The 23,417-nt window shown below is 28.7% G+C and overlaps 2 protein-coding genes and 1 long non-coding RNA gene across 6 annotated transcripts in view; 1 reads left to right on the top strand and 2 right to left on the bottom strand.

Moving 5' to 3' along the window:
• The window catches only part of Arfrp1 (ADP-ribosylation factor related protein 1), an 89,583-nt gene that overhangs the window by 55,062 nt on the left and 11,104 nt on the right, over window positions 1-23,417 (bottom strand). The gene's annotated exons all lie outside the window — the stretch shown is intronic.
• Window positions 627-1,300, bottom strand: LOC135958989 (uncharacterized). The gene is made up of 2 exons (XR_010576487.1): window positions 803-1,300; window positions 627-755 (listed from the first exon to the last, which is right to left on the bottom strand). It is a non-coding gene; the product is annotated as an uncharacterized LOC135958989 (long non-coding RNA).
• The window catches only part of Dsp1 (Dorsal switch protein 1), a 75,853-nt gene continuing 55,658 nt past the window's right edge, over window positions 3,223-23,417 (top strand). For 3 of the 4 annotated variants that reach the window (XM_065507816.1, XM_065507815.1, XM_065507813.1), the window contains exons 1-2: window positions 3,223-3,453; window positions 3,997-4,462. In XM_065507816.1, the coding sequence (XP_065363888.1) occupies window positions 4,439-4,462 (24 nt within the window). In that variant the 5' untranslated portion in view covers window positions 3,223-3,453; window positions 3,997-4,438. Of the gene's footprint in view, window positions 3,535-3,996; window positions 4,463-23,417 lie in introns of all 4 variants that reach the window. The other variant, XM_065507814.1, reaches the window with a different exon arrangement.

Below are 23,417 nucleotides of genomic sequence, written 5' to 3'. Positions count from 1 at the left end.
CCTTTACTACATATGTATTTTAAAAACATGACTACACAAAATAATAATAACAAAAAAAACGCTATGTATATTATTTTCCACATCAAAAAAAAGAGAAAGGCACAGCCGGTTAGTTGCTAAAAGTAAATAAGAGAACAAAAAAAAAACAACTATTATGTTGTATACAATGTAGAGGACCAACTATAAAATAAAAGCAACAACAATTGCAGAGAAACCAGAGATACATAAAAAAATACAAATGTTTTTCTTGTCTCTTTTGGGTTAACAACAACAAAACACACACACAGAAAAAAGGCGCGTAAAGTACAGTCATACATTTAAAAGAAAATGTACGGTTTCTATAAGAAAAACATGAATTTAGATTATTAAAACATACGGACAATAATTTGGAAAAAAAATATACGAAAATAGGCTTTTTGCAAATATTTGTTATTCTTACAAAATGTACTACATAATAAATATAACTTAATTTTAAAAACTAAGATTTAAACCAAAATACACTGGACAGAAAACATATTTTAAACACTTTGTGCTATAGTAATAGGGTAAAAAAATATTTTATAAAAAATATTTTGGGAAAAATAATAAAAGAGAAAGAAATAAAATAAAATACATAAAAAACACTGTTTTTTTTTATTAAAAATTTATTTATTTCTTATAACCATAATTTTTAGATATTTCACAAAACATTTTATTAAAATTTCACTTTAGTACTGACTGCTGCTGCTTCATCAATTTCTTATAAATTTTGCCATCTGAAATTAAACTGATAAAAAACCGCACCAAATTTTCATTTTCTTACCTATTGTTTGGGGAACTCTAATAGCTTATAATATTTTTGCAGTGTATCAGTAGTACCGTTATTCAAAATATTGAATATTGCCATACAATGGAAAACTGAAGTACCGATTTCGATTTTTTTTTCTTCCAAATTTTGTAAATACATTCTTGTTTACCTTTTTATTGACATGTGAAAAACTCATGTAGTAATTTAATTAATATTCTCTATAGGTATGTAACAAGGTGTGTAGTTTAATTGAAAATTAATCCGTGTAAAAAATGAACTTGCTCGTAGCGTAGCATTTTTGAATTTAAGTGAAAAATCTAAATTTACAGAAAATGAAATCTTTTTAGCTGTGTGTTATTTATTTTTTTGTATTCAGAGTTTGGTTAATGTCTGTGATATGAGTTTTGCGTTTTTATAATATTACCACATACACTTTCTCTACAAAACATTTTTCCCAATAATGAATAGTAAAAACATGAAAGTGCAAAAATATTGCGTGAGAATATTGTTGTAGTTATATATACTATACATATTTTTTGGATTTAGTTTGAGATTTTTTTTTTTTTTATTTTTGTTTTTCATATACAATAGACGCTTCATTATACAATGCGCCATTTGTACGAAAGAGGAGAGAATATTTTTAGGGTTGTCGTGTCACAAAATATAAATTCAAATCAATAATATTCAAAATAAAATCGCCATTTTGTTGGAAAAATAACTGTAATACTAAGGAAATGGGATATATTGTGAGCAATATAATAATTTTGAACTAATCAGGTGGGTAAACTTTAATAAAATCTCCATTTTGTTAGAGGAGAAACATGAAATAGGAACAAAATCGGCATTAAATGGGAATTATTGGTCCCCAGGTGGCCTGACCTAACTCCACCGGACATTTTCTTGTGGGGTTATTGTAAACAGGAAGTATACAAATCGCAACCGGCGAATGAGGATGAACTAAAAACTGAACTAAAACAATCAGTTCTAGCAATAGCTGCAATTCCAGTCTCAACTTTGCTGGCAGTAATGAACAACATTTTCTAAGCTGCCACACCTGCATCAACGAGCAGGACGGGCATTTAATTAAACTTTTGAATGCAATCAATGAGCTTTCAAATGAAAAAAATATTGAATAAATACCATGCATTAGAAAGTATGTTATATCCAGTTTCAGTTTTAATGTAGCAAAATTCAGCAGCTATCATACATTCAGTATGATAGCTTATGTTTACAAATATACCAAAAGAACGTTCAAAATTTCAAGAGAAGGCAAGGTTTCTAACCCCCTGTCTATACCTACTTGACAAATATTTATCATAACAATTAATGACATTTGTTGTCAAGAAAAAGTTGTCTGAGCAAAAGCACTAACAATTTTGTCATAACGAAGCAATTATACTAATAGATGGAGACTATGGTTGTCAATATAATTTTTTATATTGACAACCATTTTGACGTTTATCATGATAAAAATTTATCAGGTATAGACAGGGGGTAAGTCTTCTGTAACTCAGATATAAGCAATATATACAAGGTGGCGCAAAATTAAACAATTTTGTTTTTGAGTAACTTCTGAGTGGTGGAAATCTTTATTTGGACCTTTGCAATTTTTTCTGTTAATTGGAAAATATGTCTGCTGCTGTATGTGTACCGACTTGTTGAAACCACATGTTCAACAAGCCCTGCTCATTCAATTCTGACAGTATGAAGGTGTTCGCCAGTAACCGTATTGCCGATGACGTCCTCCAAAAAATACGTATTCACGCGGATTTTTAGTGCCCCATAAACAAAGAGATTGCTTATTAAAAATGCGCCTTATCGCTCATGATGATTTTCAAAACAAATGCTATCAATAATATATAACATGTTCTACTATATATAATTTTAAAATTATCGAAATGATTTTAATTATGTATGTTAAAGTTAGGCTCAATAAAATTTAACTTTAACTTATGGCAAAACAATATAAACAATTTTAATAGAAATTAGTAGGATTTTATGAAGTAAATCTGTAGAACAATTGACTTTCTGTGGAAATGAGTCGCAAAAAATAAACAGTTCTTTATATATTGACTATATTCCGAATTAAAACCTCTAATGGAAGCTACTAACAATAACCCCACTTTACTAGTATAAATATGAAATGGGCAACACTGCTCCACAATGATTTGCAAATGTTATACACATCTATTTAATTGGAAAAATACTGACGTATATAAGGTTAGAGAAAGACAGATGCCATTTAACACACAGCAGTGCCAGCGAGATAGCAACTGTACAAAACATTAAACTATTCCCGTTTACATACACAAAGCGGAGAGAGAGCATTTGTTTACGAGAGTTGACTCGCGGTTTTTATGCTCTTTCCCTGCACTCTTTATTTAATATACATATGAAGTTCTTTTTTTAAGGCAAGCAAGCTAAAGAAACTCAATTCAATAGCATTTGTAAAGGCAATTGCCATAGCATTCGTTGTTGGTACGTACAACACAGTGTGTTTTGTTAATATACCAGCTACGGCAGCATTATAATATACAGCACAGTATAGTGAGTCAAGTAAAACAAAAAAAAAAAACAGAACAGAAAACAACAAGAAGAAGCATACCTACAGAAAAAAAAGAAGAAAACAACAAAAACATTTTCAGTGTTTTTTTCGCAAGTTAAAGGCAAGCTAACAAAAAACAACAACAACGACGTCGTTGACGACGACGAAAACGATAAGAAGACAACAACAACATACATAAAACGTATAAAAAACGGCAAATAAATATTCACACCACTGATTCTTCTTCACATTTTTTCTAGTTTTGTTTGTTTCATTATTTGAAACAATTTTGTTGTAGACCATTTGATTTGGAGAATATTGGAGAGGATTTATTATTATTATTATTTCCAGCCTAACCCCTTCTATGTAATTTTAATAATGACAATAATAATAATAAAAACTATGATCTAATAAGAGTGTCTCCTAAAGCGCAATAGAATTACTACGTCAACAACAACAGCAACAACAAGAAGAAGAGTCACATGTAATAATAATGAATTATTCTATTGTTTGTGTGCAATTATGATAACGGTGTTTTATTTTTTTTTATTTATTTTGCTATTTTGAAGTTTTGTGTGTGTTGTTATTTTCTCTTCGGTAATATTTTGTTTTTGTGTGAATTTAAGTTTAATATATTCGTCTTTTCTCTCTGCGTTAATTATAGTGTATAAAATAAAAAAAACTTATTGGAAGCTTAATATACAAAATAAAAAGCGCATAAAATAATAAACAAATTATTTTTAATTAAAAGTGAATAATATAAAAAAAAAAATAAAATTAAAGTACTCAAAAGTATTATTTGTTATTTTAAAGAAATTAAACAACAATTGGTGTTAGACACAGAGAAACCTATCTCTACAGCCATTAATTAAACAACCAACCTAGACCTTTAAAAAGCATTAAAGCAACACTAACAAGAAGAAAAATCAACCGACCATCCGAGCAGCATCATCATCATTTGGAAGCGTATCATTATTTTGGGAGTTGACATTAAACAACATTTCGGAAGCATCAAGGAAGAACGAACAAGAGTCGTATATGAGGCCAATATAAAAATCAACAACAACAACCACAAACTCTTACATATACAAACATACTAACACGACATGGAACATTTTCATCAGATACAGGTAAGCTCAACTATAATATTCGCATATTGATTTTTTTGTTGTTGTCTTCAAAAAGAAAAAAATCGTTGTTTGTGGTTAATATACTTATTTTAATTACCACGGCAAAGTAATTTTAATGTAATCCCAATTTCAATTGTACGAATATAATAACAGGTACATACACTGTGTACATATAATTGTTTTTATTGTTATTGGAATACTTAACGGTACTTTTTTTAATTTCTGTTTGTTTTGGTTTTATTTGACATATTTGGTGTGTTTAAATGTGACACTAATTAGTGTGATTAGAAGATTTGTATATAAGTTGGCAACGCATGCCAAAATGCACTAATAGAATTTATGAATGAAATCTGATAGGTTTATAATTGGAAAATTTTATTGATAGTAGGTATAATAATTTTTTAAGAAAAACGGTTTGTTAGCAAACCTAGTGTAGATACTTGATTATTGTGATTACTGGTCAAGAGTCCGATGACTTTTTTGTTTTAATTGTCTTAAAATTGAAGAATTCATAGCTTTATTGTTCTTAACATTTTACACGCAAGGCTTTTACAAACAGAAAGCATGTGAAAAACTGTCTTGGATTTAACTAAACTCTTCGATATTCTCATTCTACGGTTCTGCTTGCCGTTCAATCTGAAAATGTTGATCTCTGGCCAGTCATTATTTAAAAAACAGCACCTTTCAAGGAAACAAAGGTCTTATCGGTTCAGATCTCTTAATAGTCACATGTAAAAAACTAAACAGAGATCATAACCTGGATATATCCTATCCGTTTACAGCATCTTCTCGAAGAATCAAAGGTCTTATCGGTTTAGACCTCAGAAAGATTACATAAACAGACAAGAAACAGAAAACATGATAATTTATCGAAGTCCTTCGATATTCTCATTCTACAGTCCTGCCTCCGCACAACCAGAAAATGTGGCTCCCAGGACTTTCATTGCATACACATGTTCTCTGAACAACATCTTCTCCATGAAATGAAGTTCTTATCAGTTTATATCGCAGAAAAATCACAAGAACAGAAAATAATCCTCACTGCTTACAAATATCACAATGATCACAAGATCATTCTGATATCGGTTACTTCACCTTGCTCATATAAAATGAATGTTTAGATCGAATTATTCTAGAGTTAGTGTAAGGATTTTACTTAAAGAAAATAAAAAAACGATATTTTATCTATTGAATACCTTTACAAATGTCCTCTGAAGAGCATTTTCTCGTGGAAACGAAGTTCTTATTTGTGCAGATCTCAGAATGATAACAAGATGGAGAATGATCCAACATTGATCTCAAGGTGGATAATAATCCAACATATTTCGGCTGTTTTCTTCTTGTTCCTATCAAATATATCCGCTATAGTCCAACAAAAAACCGCCAATACCTCGATTTTTTACCTAGGTATGTCTATATCTGGAGTATATGACCTCAAAAATTAGAATCGACAATGGGTTAAAATCGGAAATATTTTTTCAGTAAGAATTTGTTTTTACCAACAATTTTTTACTCAGTCTGGATCTCTTAATTGTTTGAAAATAAAAATTAAACTGCATATTTAATTTTTTGTGGGTTACAATTTTGTTACTTTAATTGGGATTTTTACAAAGTCGAATTTAAATTGCATAATTTATAAAAAAAACTCAATATATGACAACAAAGAAATCAATTTCCAATATTATATAAAACAACCAAACAACATTAGTTTTTAAGTACGTCTTTAACCCTTTAAAAGCGTTATGTTCTGAATTAAATACAAAAATTAGAAAATTGTAAAAATTTTTGATTTTTACAAAAAGAAAACAAACAAAACTTAAATCTCTATATCTATACAGCTTGTAATGCGCAATATTTTATATTATATAAAGAAGTTTTCACTTGTAGGTATATAACAAAGAAAAAAATAAACAAAAAAAAAACTACGTTACAATTAAAAAAAAACACAAAAAGTGACGCAATATAGACCCAAATTGCCAACAAAATACTACAATTATTTCTTTTTGTGTATTTTTTATTAATGACAAAACGTAAAATTTCATTAAGAAAAAATAATTAAAACACACAATTAAACTTAATTAAAACAAAATTAATCAAAACAAAGCAAATAAGATGAATAATAATAATAAACCTACGAAAAAACGCCACATTGTCTACACCCTGCAATGATGAGGTAGACAAAAAAATGGATTCCAATAATTGATTGGCAACTCGAAAAGAAAAACTAAAGTGATTCATAGGTATAAAAAATTTAAATAAGAACTAGATAGGAAAATTAAAAACATTTAACTAAAAATAATACAAATAAACACTATAAATTGCGTAATCTCTTAATGTATATGTATGTAAGCGATTGCATTTGTTTTTTTTTTCATATTATTTTTTTACGACGCAATGCAAAAAAACCAACAACCAAAATCACCTACTACATACACACACACACATCTGTTTACTGATATACACAGCACAAAAACACCATACATCTATCTATCTACTCTCTTGACTAAAAGCTACAAATAAAACAAAAACAACAATAAGAGACTTCCACTTGGAACTAAATTGCATATAAAAATATAAAACATGTGCTTGGTTTTCTTTAATTCATAATTTAATAGAATTTTTTTTGTTTGTTATAATGATATGTAAACAAAACAAACACATGCAGATTTTTTTTCCTAAATACTTTTTCCCATTTAACTGATTGGAATTTTTTTTGCTTTCATTTAACTAACAAAAAAAACCACACAACTTTTTGTGAAATATTGATTTCTCACAAAAAAAAATACATATAAAAATATGTGAATAAGCAAGAGTCGTCTGCTTGGTCTCTATAGCAACAACAAAATAACGAAGTCTCCCGAAGTAATAAGCATTTTTTTTGCAATACTAATTTGCCACCATTTTATATATGATGAAAAAATGAGCTAGAGAGCGAGAGTAGAGAAACTGAACTCTCACAGTAATAATGGGAGAAAAAGAGTTTTTTTTTGTTGTTAAAAGAGAATTCCAATACGAGTTTTTTTTATTGTTGTAATAAATACAGTGTTGCCGTTTGTTTTTGTGTGTTTGTATTATGGACAATAGGAAAACATGTTTATAAACAAGCAATTATACACAGAAACAAAATTGGCGGGCTTTTTTTTGTTGTTTTATTTTGTGCATTGTACAATTTTAGTTAATAATAGATTACAGCTAAATAAAAATAGAAAAATATAATGCTTTATAGTTATTTTTAGAAAATAATATTAAAATGTTTATACAATTCATGCATTTTATGATGTGTACATTTAAAAATTTTATTTTTGTAGATGTAAGAAATATTAGCATTTTATTAATTTCTTTATCTCTTTAATTAAAAAAATCCAGCAGTTTAACGATTTTAAGCTATTTCTTAAAATCATTTCAGCACGTACATAATTTATTTAACTGTAGTTAAATAATAGCAAATATTGGCGGGAAAATAGCGCTTATTGTTTAATATCTATCACACACAAATATTTAGGTACCACATTAAATATTTAAAGCTTTGTTTTTGTCGTTTATTTACGCACACAGAAGTTTATTGTTTTCATGTGGCAACAATGCTTAGTAAACATCTTTCTCTCACAGAAAAGAGTATAAATTAAGCGCTCTCTTAATGCGGTGATGCCAACTTTATAAGTTTCTGATCCCCTCTTGTAAAAGTGATGCCATTAAGCGGTTTATTGTTCCCTAGTGGAATAATAAAACCTATAATAAAACAATATTTTTGTAATTATATATCATTCTTTAATACCTTTTTCAAATGCTTTAAGTAGTAAATGATGGACATGTTTTCAAAATTAAGGACATACAGGCCTGTCACAGAATTTCATTCCGATCGAAAATGGAATTAATTCCGTATTTTGCTTCTTCGGAATGAAACCACTTTCAGTTTTCAAAATGGAATTGATATTTGATTGTAATTTTTTAGTTTTCTAAAATTTTTAATCAATTTCTGTATCGCGATATTTATTGAACGTGTAACATGTAGTATGTATTGATAGATCCGATCCAAATCGCAGAATAACCTAATTTTGCGTGATCCAATACAATGGATCGCGATCCAAATATCACAATATATATTGAACGTGTAGCAGTGCCCTATAATTATAGAGCATTCTCCGTGTTTGGGTCAGAATGTTTATTTTCTTCAAAAAAATTTGACAGACAAGCCTGTTCTTCGTGATCGTATGGATGTTGTTGGATTTTTAAACTACTCTCTTAAGATTTTGCAAATTTTATTCAAACTAAATTTTTATTATTTTACGACTATAGAACCATGTTATTTATATGTTATAAAGTAGATATTAAAGCTTTCTAATACATTTTTAAAGGATTCAGTATTTCCTTAACAAAAAAATTAAAAATTTGGGTTTGTTTTTATAAGTTTTCTTCTTAAAGTCGATATTATCAACAGAAAATCAATTTATACAGAAGAAATAAAATAACTAAAAAATGTCAGCAACAGAAAAATTCGGTCATATAAAAAAAATTCGGTCAGTTATCGCAAACCAACCGAATTTCTCTGTGTGACTTAACATAATAATGTTTATTTAAAACAGGAAATTTATCTTCCTAGGTCTTTTAGGGCCTTTGGAATTTTGATTTTTTTTAATAATTCCCGGGAATGGAATACGCTTGAAAAATTAGGAATCCTACATGTAAAATTCAAGTTTTTCATTAAAATCTCAATTTACATTAAAAGTGGACTTGACACTTTTGCACACTAAGCCAATGAAATAATTTATTAAAAAAAAACTTATTTACTACTCAAGTTAAAATAAACACTTTAGAACTTTTCATTTTATTATTTCAATTATGACTAAGTTGCTCTTTACTTTATCATTTTTAGCTTTTTAGACTTGCAGCTCTTGTTTTTACACGTGTCTATACTAGACAAATATTTATGATAACATTTAATAATGTTTATAAACTGAAGCACTAACAATTTTATTATAACCATGCAATAACACCAATAATTGGAGAATATAACTGATTTTGAAGTTTATCATGACAAAAATTTTTCAAGTATAGACATAGGGTTAAAACTTGAAGCTAACAAAGGTTGGCAACACCCGCATGTGTTGGCAAACCTAGACTAAGATAACGGCAAAACATATTTTTAATTTTATTAATCTTTTAATAGGTATACATATTTCATTTATATAATTTTCCGTGAAGTTAAATCTTGTTTTCAATAACATGAATTTTATTTCATCTAAACTCAGCAACTGCCAAATGAATACTGTTGAAAGGAAATTGAATTTCTCAACGATAACACAAAGTCGGTCTTAATTTATCTAACACACAAACACACACAACTAACTACATATAATTGAATACAAAAATTACAACTGTTAGAAATGTCAACTAAATAGGTATGTAATAGAACTTCACAATATATGACGACTACAGTTTGAATATAATAATGTTTTAACTAACCCCAAACACATAGAAAAGCCCATCAAAAAACTGTATAAAACATAAAAAGTATTTCTCGTCTACCTGTTGAATATCATCAACATATTATTGTACCTCAAGCTAACATTAAATGACGACGGCATATTCAACGATATAAGTTTAGGTCTTTTTAGAATTTCAGCATACAAAAATAACAACAACAATACAATAAAAATCCTGTATGCTAAAAAGAAAATATACAGCTAAACAAATAATATGTCCTTTGAAATAAAGGGGTATTATATTATACAACAACAAACAACTACAACAAGAATGTCTAGTGTCAAATACAAAATGAACGCAAAGGAAAATATAACGGGTGTTTTGCCTGACAAATTCATGTAGACATGAATGAAACTCTGGCAACAATATTGCCATAGTTAATTTAGTTGGTGAGTTTGTTGCCATATTTACCAAATTGAGTTACAGTATTGCCACAGTTATTTTGGGAATTTATTTAATGTCTGCCAGTTTTTGCAGAAAAAAAGTCAAAATTGACTTTTTGGACAGAAAAATATCAATTGTGTTACCTCAAAAAAAGTAGAAACAAATTTATTTTTTATTTTAATTTACAGTGGAATTAAAATATTTTTATTTTTTTTTTTTATTTATTTATTTTATTCATTCAAGTAATACAAAGCCTTCAAGGCCAAAATTACATATTATTATAAAATTACATAATATTGCCACAGTTATTTTTTAATCGTGACACCTGTCAGTTTTTGCTTAAAAAAATTCGAAAATTTGGTCAGAAAAATGTCGAACAATCGATTACGTTACCTCGAAAAAGTAGATTTTTTGTTATAAAAATTTTATAAAATGGGTTTTTTTTCTATCAATAAATCTAGCAACCATATATTAGTTAAAGTAAAATAATATAAGTTGAAAAGTTCGGAAAATGTTGACTTTTCGCCTATTCAAAATTTAAAAAAAAGTCGGAAGTTCGACTTTTTGTTTCACCTATTTAACTAGGTTTGGCTGTGTTCTTTGGTTTATTTATGCAAATAAAATAAACATACATAAATGCATAAATATTATCTCAAAAGGTTTTCGAGATTGAATTAAATTCATCTAGAATTAAACTAAGCACCCATTATAATCATGGAAAAGTTTCCACAAAAGAAAAAAAAACTTGTTACCAAAAAAGAATTGATTTTTTCCTTGCTGCTATGCAGCCCTTTTTTCCAAAACAATCCCAGAGTACGGATGAGAACCAGCGAGAGCCCAAGAGAGCCAAGAGTTTTTCTTATTTTTTTTTTTTTATTATTTATTTACATAATTAAATTACTTTGTATATATTGTTTTATATAGTAAAAAGTAAATATCAAATTCCCCTTAAAAAATATGTGCTGCTTACTACTCTCTCTCTTATTAAACATATAAATATGAGAGTATTTTCAAGTTTATTTTGGGGTGTTTTTTCACAGGGAGAGAGCATATTTTAGAGGAGAACATACATTTTTATATACACTAAATTTTAGAGAAACAAATGTGTCCCTTTCTGTGTTTGTGTGTGAAAATGTGTGTTTAAATTAGAGAGTATTAAAACCGGTTTTTCAATTACATAGACAATAAAATTAAAAAAATATATATAAAAAAACATACAGGCTCAATATTGTATAAAAATTTTAAGGCTACGTTGCCGAAATTCAAAGCAATTAATTTTTTTGGTTTATACAAAAAAATAAATAAGGGTTTATTAAAATTAAAAAACTTTAAATTTAAAATAAATTTTAATAGGTACCTATTTGTTTTCTAATTTAACCTAGGTACCTACTTTGTTTAGTTTTTTTATTTTCCTTTTTTATAGATTTTATTATTATGCAAATATTATCTATCTAATTTGCGTTTGGCGTAAAATTTTTTTTAAACACTCGTTTTTTTGCACTTTTAATGCGCCATGCTGGCTGCCGTTTTTATTATTATTACGTATCGATTGGTATTTAGTTTTGTTGTTGTTGCTTTAGTTGTCTTTCCATGAATGAATTGTAATTGACTGGACTTTGTTGTTGTTGCTGTTGTGCATACATTTCTACATTTGTTTGTTTGTTTACGTGTGTGTACGTATGTATGTAGGTATGATTATTAAATATTTTGCATGACATTTTAATTGTTTTTTTTCCACATTAAAGAAGTCGTAAATGCCGTTATTTTAGGAACAACAAACAGCAGAAAAAACCACAGTAGCAACAACACTAACAACAACAACAAATACATAATAACATCAAAATACAAATAGCACGCGATACTGACGGACTGTTTACAAAATTTGTTTCGATGCATTTTTGTGTTGTTTTTTGAGAAAAGAATGTTGAAGAATATTTATGAAATATGTACCTCCATGCAAGGAGGGATGAGTGATAAATTTTGATACGATTAAAATTGTTTACACATTTGATGTGAAATAGCTATATACAGTGAGTGACAAAACAATCGTCTATTATGAAGTAGTGTTATTTCACTTTTAAACTTGAGTTGTAAATTCTCTGTAACACTCAGGAGCTTTAAGTTGCAAACAATTTGCAGTGCTGCCGCAAATGTTGCAATAGTGCGCGTTTTAGAATATTTTGTTGAAAAAACTAAAATAAATGAAAATTTTATACCTATTGTGGAAAAATGGATTGTAGCTCCGAGGAAGATTTTACGTTTAATATTCAAAAATTAATAATAAGAACCAGGTTGGACATGGAATCAAAGTTCCAGGAAGAAAGATAAAAAGTCGGTCTTGTGGGGAAAGGTGCTGTCAAAAATTAAGCCGGACTTTGAAATAACAAAGGAATAAATACGCCGAAAATTTTGCAGAGTTCGAAAAAGAAAATTCTGTGCAATTGTTGCGCAGTAGCAAAGCATCTTTAACAGCTGATCACGCATCAGCAACAAAACTTGGCATAACTGCGGCAGTGATGCACAAATTTACTGCATTTACGAACGTACCCAAATATTCGCACGTATACGAATGCGAGAATTAGTTCAGATTTTCTATCAGGGCTCAAGTTCGAAATCACCGAATCAACTCATCTCAATTGAAGCAAAATTCTGACTATACATTGGTATAAATTGCTATAGAAGCTAAACGAAGAGCATGTAAAGAAAGGCCCTTTCGGTTGATGCTATATTAACTCTTGCAATTGAAGCAAAATTCTGACAATAGTCGCCTTGTTGTATTTGGATTCGTCCGAAAAGAGAACAGAGCGTTTACCGAAAATGTGTGCTAATACATTGTAATTCGAAAAGATTTACTTTCGAATAGAACTAGGGACTAACCCCTCTGTGCTCTATTTCTTTCTCAAATCTTTCGCAAATTGTATACCTACGAGCAGTATGGTTTTTTTTACAAATAAGTCCAAGCTCAGCCACAACCATTTTCCAATTTTAGATTGTTAATAAAGAAACTATGCTATTAAATTAAAGAAGAGACTTGCCAGTACAAGCAATTGTGTACCACTCTTCTTTATTTTTGCTTCTCTCTCCTATAAACTCAGACTTGCGGCAAAAAAACTTGGCCTGTGTAAAAGCAGACTATGATGCTATTAGATCAAAAGTGGTGTAACCCCAAACTATTTACTTAGGGGTAACTTACACCACTTTTGCTCTATTACTTTGTTATGTATATTATGCTCCATCTGCTTTTGAATACCAAAAGCTGGCTTACTGCACATAATATTGATAGTTGGTAATGCAAGGCATACATTCCTTTAGGTAGGGTCACACATGGCAAATATTTGCTCAAAAAAGCGTAACCACTGTAACCAAGTAAAGACTATAGTAAAGACTATAGTCCAGACTATAGTAAAGACTATAGTCCAGACTATAGTAAAGACTATAGTCCAGACTATAGTAAAGACTATAGTCCAGACTATAGTAAAGACTATAGTCCAGACTATAGTAAAGACTATAGTCCAGACTATAGTAAAGACTATAGTCCAGACTATAGTAAAGACTATAGTCCAGACTATAGTAAAGACTATAGTCCAGACTATAGTAAAGACTATAGTCCAGACTATAGTAAAGACTATAGTCCAGACTATAGTAAAGACTATAGTCCAGACTATAGTAAAGACTATAGTCCAGACTATAGTAAAGACTATAGTCCAGACTATAGTAAAGACTATAGTCCAGACTATAGTAAAGACTATAGTCCAGACTATAGTAAAGACTATAGTCCAGACTATAGTCCAGACTATAGTAAAGACTATAGTCCAGACTATAGTCCAGACTATAGTAAAGACTATAGTCCAGACTATAGTAATGACTATAGTCCAGACTATAGTCCAGACTATAGTAAAGACTATAGTCCAGACTATAGTAAAGACTATAGTCCAGACTATAGTAAAGACTATAGTCCAGACTATAGTAAAGACTATAGTCCAGACTATAGTAAGACTATAGTCCAGACTATAGTAAGACTATAGTAAAGACTATAGTCCAGACTATAGTAAAGACTATAGTCCAGACTATAGTAAAGACTATAGTCCAGACTATAGTAAAGACTATAGTCCAGACTATAGTAAAGACTATAGTCCAGACTATAGTAAAGACTATAGTCCAGACTATAGTAAATACTATAGTCCAGACTATAGTAAAGACTATAGTCCAGACTATAGTAAAGACTATAGTTCAGACTATAGTCCAGACTATAGTAAAGACTATAGTCCAGACTATAGTAAAGACTACAGTCCAGACTATAGTAAAGACTACAGTCCAGACTATAGTAAAGACTATAGTCCAGACTATAGTAAAGACTATAGTCCAGACTATAGTAAAGACTATAGTCCAGACTATAGTAAAGACACAAATTTGTTTGACATGTTTACTCTTACAAGTGTTTTGTAAGATCAAACAGCATCAAATAAAACTATTTTTTTTTTGTATTGAATTCAAATTAACTTTATTTAGTGGTTACGTCTTTTTCGTCAAATATTTGTCATGCATGACCCTACCTTTACACCAGAACAGCAACCAACCAAAATTATAGGATACACCACTTTTACACTGATGGCCTCATAAGTACTATGTGGTTCTCAAAAAAGTTTCCTTTATATTGTCACTCACTGTAAATAAATATTTGTTTTACTCTTAAAACACCCATTCATTCATATAATTTATAACACTTTACTTTAATTATAAAATAATAGCGAAGAAATACCACAAATTGTATTTATATTAATTTTTTTAACTTCCTCTTTATAATTAGGTCATTTTTATTTGGGTTTTTTTCATCATAGTGCCTCTGCTTTCCTTTATTCAATTTCACATGTAGTAAAAAAATCCCTTGCAAGTCAATGAACTTTTTGTTTCTTAGAATTTGCGAAAAAAAAAAAAAAGGAAATAAAATAAAAAATGTAAACACAAAAACAACAATAATAATATGTACATTAACATTAGCTCAATTTAAATTTACACCTGCAGGCGTCAAAGTGTATTTGTTTTTGTGTTGTCTTTATTATTGTTTCGTTTCTTTTGTATTTCTTTACACTTTTCTTTTATGTTAACTACTCAATATAGCAAATCACATACATAAACACACAGCACACACAGCATACAACAAAAAAAGTCATAAAGTTGTGTTTTCCTTTTCATCCGAGGAGGGTTTGAATTGTGTGTGTACAATTGTACAAACAAATAAATAAACCTTATAAAAATCATGCTTGTTGTTGTTGTTTTTGGTATTTTCTTCTTATGATTCTCGTGTTATTTGCTCAATGCAATTGAGATGACAACAACCGCCATCACGTCACTCAGCAGCATGTTAATCATTCAAGTTGAATGTTCATACACACAAACACACACCCATCCATCCATCCATACTTGCAATTTTGTGTGTGCATTGTTGCCAGATTAAACAATTGTAAATATTGACTTTTCACTAATTTTATTAATTTTTTAGTGAAATATGTATTTTTGTACCAAATTTTGTTAATTAGTTTTAATAAATTTAATATTTTTTATTAAATTTATTGCTTTTAATTAACAAAATTATATTTACAGCCTATTTTTATAAAATTTTGAATTTTTTTTTGTATAAAAATGTTGACGATTTTTTAAAATTTTGTTGCTAAGCTATCTGGTAACATTAACTGCAAGTGTGTGTGTAGTGTATTTGTATCTATGTTTTCAATTATTTGCATTGTTTTATAACCTTTTCTGGCTTGTTTTTTCATTGTAATGTGGGGGATTTTTTTTTCTTATTCAACACAAATTTTTGTTGGTGTGTTGTTGTTATTTCTAACAAAAAGTTTTTATTTTCGGAAAAAAGGGTTTTTTTATTGGTTTTTTTTTGAGTAGAGTTATTCATAGACAATGTGCAAACAACACATAGTACTATACAATTTTATTTTGTAGGTAAAAAAAAAAAAAATTCAAGGCTAAATAATTGTGCAAAAAATGTTTTGTTTATTTGTTGTGTTTACAAACGAAAAAAGAAAAACAGTTATAAAAGGGAATTTAGGGGGAATGTCCTTTGTCTAGTGTGTTAATAATTTTGCACGCGTTAAATTTGTTGCAAAATCTTTTTTTGTATTACTATTGTTTGATTGTTCTTTTATGTGGCAAAACACGAAAGTTCATGTTGAGTATTGAGTTTTTTTCTTTATTATTTCCTCACAAAGGTCAATCATCGTTAAATGTAAGTGATGCCAGAAATTTGGAGTAAATTCTGGAATTAGAAAACAAACTAAAAAGTTATCATTATTAGGATATTAACAAAACAAAGGAATCTTAGGTTACATTATTTCTGTAGTTTCAATCTTATGTCTTTAAATTGTCTTCCTTCAGTTTTAATCGTAGGTCTTTATGTTTTCCATTAGCATCAATATAAGGCCTTTATAATGTCTTCGTTTAGCTTCAATTGTAGGTCTTCCCAGTGTCTTCCTTAAGCTTCAATGTTAGGTCTTTCTAATGTCCTCCTTTAGATTAAATCGTAAATCTTTATAATGCCTTCTATTAGCTTCAATATAAGGTCTTTCCAATGTCTTCCTTAAGCTCCAATCTGACATCTTTCCAATATCTTCCTTAAGCTACAATCTGAGATCTTTATAAATGTCCTCCTTTATCTTCAATCATAAATCTTTCCAAAGTCTTTCTTAAACTTCAATCGGAGGTCTTTCCAATATCTTTTTTAAGCTTCAATCTGAGATCATTATAATGTCTTAATTTAGCTTCAATATAAGGTCTTTATTATGTATGTCTTTCTTTAGCTTCAATCGTAAGTCTTTCCTATGTCTTCCTTAAGTTTCAATAATGCCTTCAATCGTATGTCCTCATTTAGCTTCAATCGTAAATCTTTATATTTTCCTTTAACTTCAATATAAGGTCTTTACAACGACTTCCTTTTGATTCAATCTTCAATCGTAGGTCTTTCCAATGCCTTCCTTAAGATTTAATCTGAGATATTTATAATGTCTTGCTTAAGCTTCAATTGTAGGTCTTTCCAATATTTTCCTTAAGCTTCAATCTGAGATATTATAAATATCTTCATTTAGCATCAATCATAAATCATTATAATTTCTTCCTTTAGCTTCAATCGTCGGTCTTTCCAATATCTTCCTTAAGCTTCTGTCTGAGATCTTTATAATTTCCTCTTTTAGCTTCAATCATAAATCTTTATTATGTCTCCCTTTAGCTTCAATATAAGGTCTTCCTTTAGCTTCAATCGTTGGTCTTTCCAATGTCTTCCTTAAGCTACAATCTGAGATCTTTATAAATATCCTGCTTTAGCTTCAATCATAAATCGTTATAGTGTCTTTATTTAGCTACAATCGTAGGCCTTTAAAAATAATAATTTTGCTTTAATCCGAGAATTTTTAAGAGGACTAGTTTGGCCTAAACCTTATTCAAAGTTTGACTTTTAATATCTTTTAACTTTTATTTCTTTATTTCTTTATCACTTTGTTACCTTCCCATCAGAGTTTTTTTAGAAGAACTTCCAATTCCGTGTAATAAACTAACATTTGTTTGCCAAAATCGTTAGAGAACTAACTCAAACATTGATCATGCTCCAGCTCTTAACATCGTTTTATTACTGCAAGATGCCTAAGTCTTTAGATAACATGACTAATCGAGCTTGCACAGTTCATTTAACACTTGCAATTAAAAGGGACAAATTCAAGGATATATTCCCTGGAAAAAGTTAAATTAAGGCTGGCGCGGATCCAGGGGGGAAATTTCTTATTTCATAAAAAGTACAAAAAAAAATTTTACTTTATTCCTTTTTCAATAGTTTCTTAAACATTCTTCAAAAGTTTCCATTGTTTTGCCAATGCTAATAAGTAACGAAAAACTAGTACATAAATTTTAAAATTTATAACCACATCCTATAAAAGTTTTTTTGTTAAACATTTCAGTTCACATTCTTTCAAAAAGCAGAAAGAAACTTAAAATTAACATAATTATCGTTATACCCATTAAACTTTGCTAAATATACAAATATAAATATACTTAATAACAATCTGGCAACTCCCTTAAGCTTAAATGGTCCTTCGTATTATAATCAAACCAGCCGGTCGATTTTTGTTCGCTTTTTTGCTGGTGCGCAAAGCTGCAACACGACAAAAACAACAACAACATTTGCTACCATATATTTTGTTGTACTTTTTGTTACACATCTTGTTTTCTTCTTTTTTTTGCTTTTACTAAATGACTGCTACTTACTTTGTTGTATAGATTTTTTTTGTCATTGTTTAAGAAAAAGAAAAACTTTTTCACTGTATGACGCCAAATAATAAAGAAAAATGCAGAAAAAAACACGTACTCTTAATCAAATAACTTCATTATTAACAACAATAAGAAGAAAACTATAAATATCATCATGATGACGATGAAGAAGCATAAACAAATGAACAAGAATTTCTAAATACAACATAAAACATACAACACAACCAACCAAACATACTTTTACAAGTCGAAATAAAAAAAAAAAGAAAAAAAAATTAGAAAACACTACAGCTAAAGTTTCGAAGGGCAACAATGCAAAGAGACAAGAGAGCAAACACAAAAAGAAAAAAATAAATAAATAAAAGCAAAAACTACAACAATACAGGCAGGGCAAGTTAGCACATGGTATATAGAAATAAGAAAAAACCAGCAGCAACAACAACAACATCACCACCAACAAAACCCATTATATGCACACAATAGATATACACACACACGAACCTCGTTATGTATAATACGAATACACGAAGCTACTAAACACAACACCACATAAACAAAAACAACAACAACAAGAAGAAGAAAGAAAGAACCACCACTCAATTGAAATGAGTGTATAGGAAAATTCTGCTGTGTGTTTTCTTTTTGTTTTTGGTAATCTTCAAGGTTGTCAATAATAGCAATTCAAAAAAGCTCGTATTTGCCAAAAACAAAATTAGCGATTTTTTTAATTTTAATGCAAAGGCTTTATAAATTTAGGTGGCTTGTAGAGAAATTTTAGATTTCTAATAGGATTTTATAACAGAAATGCAGCAATTACTTAAAACACTAGTATTTTATTATTTGTTTTTGTAACAAAATCAGCTTCATATTACCAGATTCTCTATCAAAATATAGTAAATATTAGAATTGGAAAAACAATGGAAACTTTTCTTCTAAAGTAAATTGAAATTTCCTGGGTTTTCTATTGAAATATAGGAGATTTCAGCGTTTAATATATTAATAGAATATGGTTATATTGTTAAGCATTGGCAAAACAATGGAAACTTTTAAACTTCTGTAAGAAGACTAAAACAAAAATAATATCTAAGAAAACGATGTAAAAATATAGTAAATTACAGCATTTAACAAAAAAAAAAAAATGATCGTATACTACTTAGCACTGGCAAAACAATGGAAACTATTGTGGTTATTATATTATATATAATGATTAATTACTTCAAAGGAGATGATTGATTCTATTAACCTCCGATGGGTGAGAAGGGGACCTTTTTCCTTTTCAAACTCAAATTACTCCTTGATGTTCCATGGGAAGTATATCGGACCCCAACATGTGTTCCAAGGAAATTGTATCTAGAATCGTTTAAAAACAGTTCAAGTTTAGTTTCTATTGAGATTTTACAGGTGTTGTGTGAAAAGGTCCGCTGGGACTAGAGTGTCCAAAAAAAGACAAATTCAAAAACCTGTTTTCGGTTTAACTGAAAAAGTGAGTTTTTGAAAAAACCGGTTTCGGGTTTAATCTTATAAAAAAACCCGGTAAACCAGTTTAGGTCTATATTAAATTTTTCCAGGTCGAGATTACAAAGATAAAAAAACCGGTTTTCGGTTTTGGATACTCTAGCTGGGACCTTGTAGTGAAATTTCAAGAAATCATTAATAAATGCACTTTTTTGGCTTTTCATGAAAACATTTCAAAATAGTTCTTTGAATTTACCCTTAATTGTGTTATAAATAAAAAATTAATAATGTTATTACATAATTTTTTTTTTCTAAAATTTCTAAAAATTCATATAAAATTTCATACAAATAGAAATATGTTCCTGTGGACCTTGTACTTCGTATAAGGGCAAATGAAGACTCAGGGGGTTAATTGATTCAATAATGCAATAATAATAAATAAGTTTCCATTGTTTTTTCAAGGAGTGTCCATTGCGTATACTTTTTAGTTTCTTTCTGGCCAACCTTTCGATAAAGTGGTAATTTTTTATAATTTAAGTCCTCCACGGACTTCATTTTTATACACAATTTTTTAATAAAAATGATTTTGTAAAAATAAGATTAAAAAAATTATTTTCTGGGCTTTTATTAATTTTTTTTTAATATTTCACACCATTAACGAGCATTTTCAATTAAAACTCGCTTTATTACACAGAAAATAAACGCTTCAAAACAACACTGTTTATTTAGTTACGTCGTTTTTTGTTCGTTCATTCGTTATTATTTGTTGTTGTCTTCTTATTGTCGTCGACAACGACAACGGCGATGATGATGACGATGTTTGTAGTTGTTGTTGTTATTAATGGTTATTTCTTTTTTCCTTTTCTACACACACAAACACTCTATTAAAACATACACACATATTGAACTGTTTTTTTTTTCGCTTTACACAAAATACACACACACACACTCAAATAAATTGTTTAAAAAGAGAAGAAGGGGAAAGGGAAGTTGGCAGCGCTGCGCGCAGAGAGTACAAAAAACCTAACTATAGCAAATACAATAATACACAAGCGTGGTGTAAAGCACATAAGCAAGCATACACACACACACATGTATATATATTCAAAACAATAATAGCAACAACAAAAACAACAACGACTCTGCCATCAACCGAATGTACATGGATGGATGGTAAAGGCAAACGTATTAGTGGCCAAGGGCTAGTAGTATAGCAGCAAGCAGCAGTAGTAGGCAGGCAAGCAATAAACATACGGTAAAGAAACGTCGTTTGCATTGCATTGTGTGAATTGTGTGTTGTGTTTTTATACTGACTGCTCTTGTGTGTATTTTATAATAGAATATAGTGTGTAGAACAAAAAACCAAAAAAAAAAAATCATAAAAGCAACACAAAAAGTACAACAAAAAAGAAAATAAACCAAGCAAGCCAAACCAAAGAAGTTCCTCGTAATTCAAAGCGCGCCCTATAATAATAAAACAGCACAAAAAAGTTTCTTCTTTTTGAACAAAAAAAAAATTTTTTTTTTTGTTATTTTTTCTTTTTCGTATTAAACACCAGCCAGCAAGTAAAAAAAATATATATTAAAAAAAAAAGCATTATAGAATAGCTACCGTGTGTGCATTGTGTAGTGAGTGTAGTGTATTTATTGTATGTAGAGTATACAAAAAAAAGGAATAAAAAAAAAAACAACAACGACAGAACAACAAACAAATATTGTACGAAGAATGTGTATTACATTACGTACTTACATACAGCAGTAGTATGCTGCTGTATGCTTTTTGTACAGTGTGAAAAAACAAAACTTTTTTTTGTTATACCTTTTAACATTTATCCATCTCCAGCTATTTATCTGTCTATAAACCATAGCGTTTCTTTAAATCGTTTTTTTTCCTTCTTGGTTTTTGTGTGTATATATGTAGATAGTATGTGCAAAAGAAAAACAATTTAACTACCAATGTTAATTCATACTTTTCCTTACAAAAAAAAAAATAAAATTAGTTTTTACTTTGTTACCTTTTTTGTGGTTAATGGTTTTTAAAACCTGGTGTTTTTGTTTTTTTTTTTTGGTGATGTGATTTAATAGGATAATGAAAAGTGTTTTTTGTTTGAGTTTATTAATGTTTTGATACAAATCAAAGAGATCCTTAATAATAATAATAATGCTCTCATTAAAATGTAAACAAAACTTACAAAAAAAGTGACATTTTAATAATAAATACATACAGCTACACACATGTAAACACATGTGTTCAATCAATGCTTTCCCCAAAAACAATAAACATCAATAATACAAAAAAACTTAATACGTATGGGCAACACTCTACCCCTTCCCCATACATTGCTTACATTCTGGCAACATTACACACTGCAAAGAATTTCTATGACAAATAAAATGAAAAAACAGGATAAATTAATAGCATATGTTAACTATTTAAATTTATTTAATGCAATAAACAATTAAAAGAATATGAATAATTAAAGTGTTACAAAAATAATTTAATTTTTAAAATTTAATAATCGAGAAAAATTTAAAAATTATAAAAATTAATAAAAAATCAAAAAATAAAGCAGACGTTCGAATTAATTAATTCATTAAAACCTTAAATTGGAATTAAAAAATATTAGCCATTCAATGCAATAAATCCATTCCATAACTAAAATTCTTTAGCTTGTAATGTAATGGATTTGAATTCAAGGAAATTTGAATGATTCTATAAAGAATGAATGAATTCTCAAAGTAATGAATTTTATACATTTGAAGTACAATGTAATTAAGCCAATGAATTAATTCATTAACGGAATTATTAAGAAAATTATTACAAAATATTGACAAATTGAATGGGCAATTTTGAAAATGGGGGAAAATGGAAATCACAGAAATCTCCGGAAAAACAACAAATCTTACTACAACAAAGCACTTGAGGAGCCGCAAACAAAAGGTACTTTTTTGAAAATTCAAAAATTGATTTTTCCTAGAAGATTTTAACCCAAATATAAAAATATCAAAAAATCAATTTTTTAAAAAAATTCGAAAAAGCACTTTTTGTTCTGCGGCTCCCCACTTATTCAATTCAATTTAATTGATTTAACTTTGTATTAATATAACGTTGTTTTGATATAACTTTAAAAATCAAAGGACCTGACCTTGGACTGAAGGATTGGATTTAATGAATTTTAGTTCTTTATTTTTCGAAGTTTAAATAAGAATAAATTTGTATTCGTTATACAAATCAGTACAATAAGGATACAATTTTATATAGACCATTTGAGTGGCTGAACACATTTTATGGGATTCATACAGTTTTAATTTAAATAAATACCGCCTGTATTCAATATTTTATAAAGCTTAATATTTTCTCTTGTTT

Source organism: Calliphora vicina, chromosome 4, assembly GCF_958450345.1.
Source record: "Calliphora vicina chromosome 4, idCalVici1.1, whole genome shotgun sequence".
Taxonomy (NCBI): domain Eukaryota; kingdom Metazoa; phylum Arthropoda; class Insecta; order Diptera; family Calliphoridae; genus Calliphora; species Calliphora vicina.
This window is presented reverse-complemented; position numbering and strand designations above follow the sequence as displayed.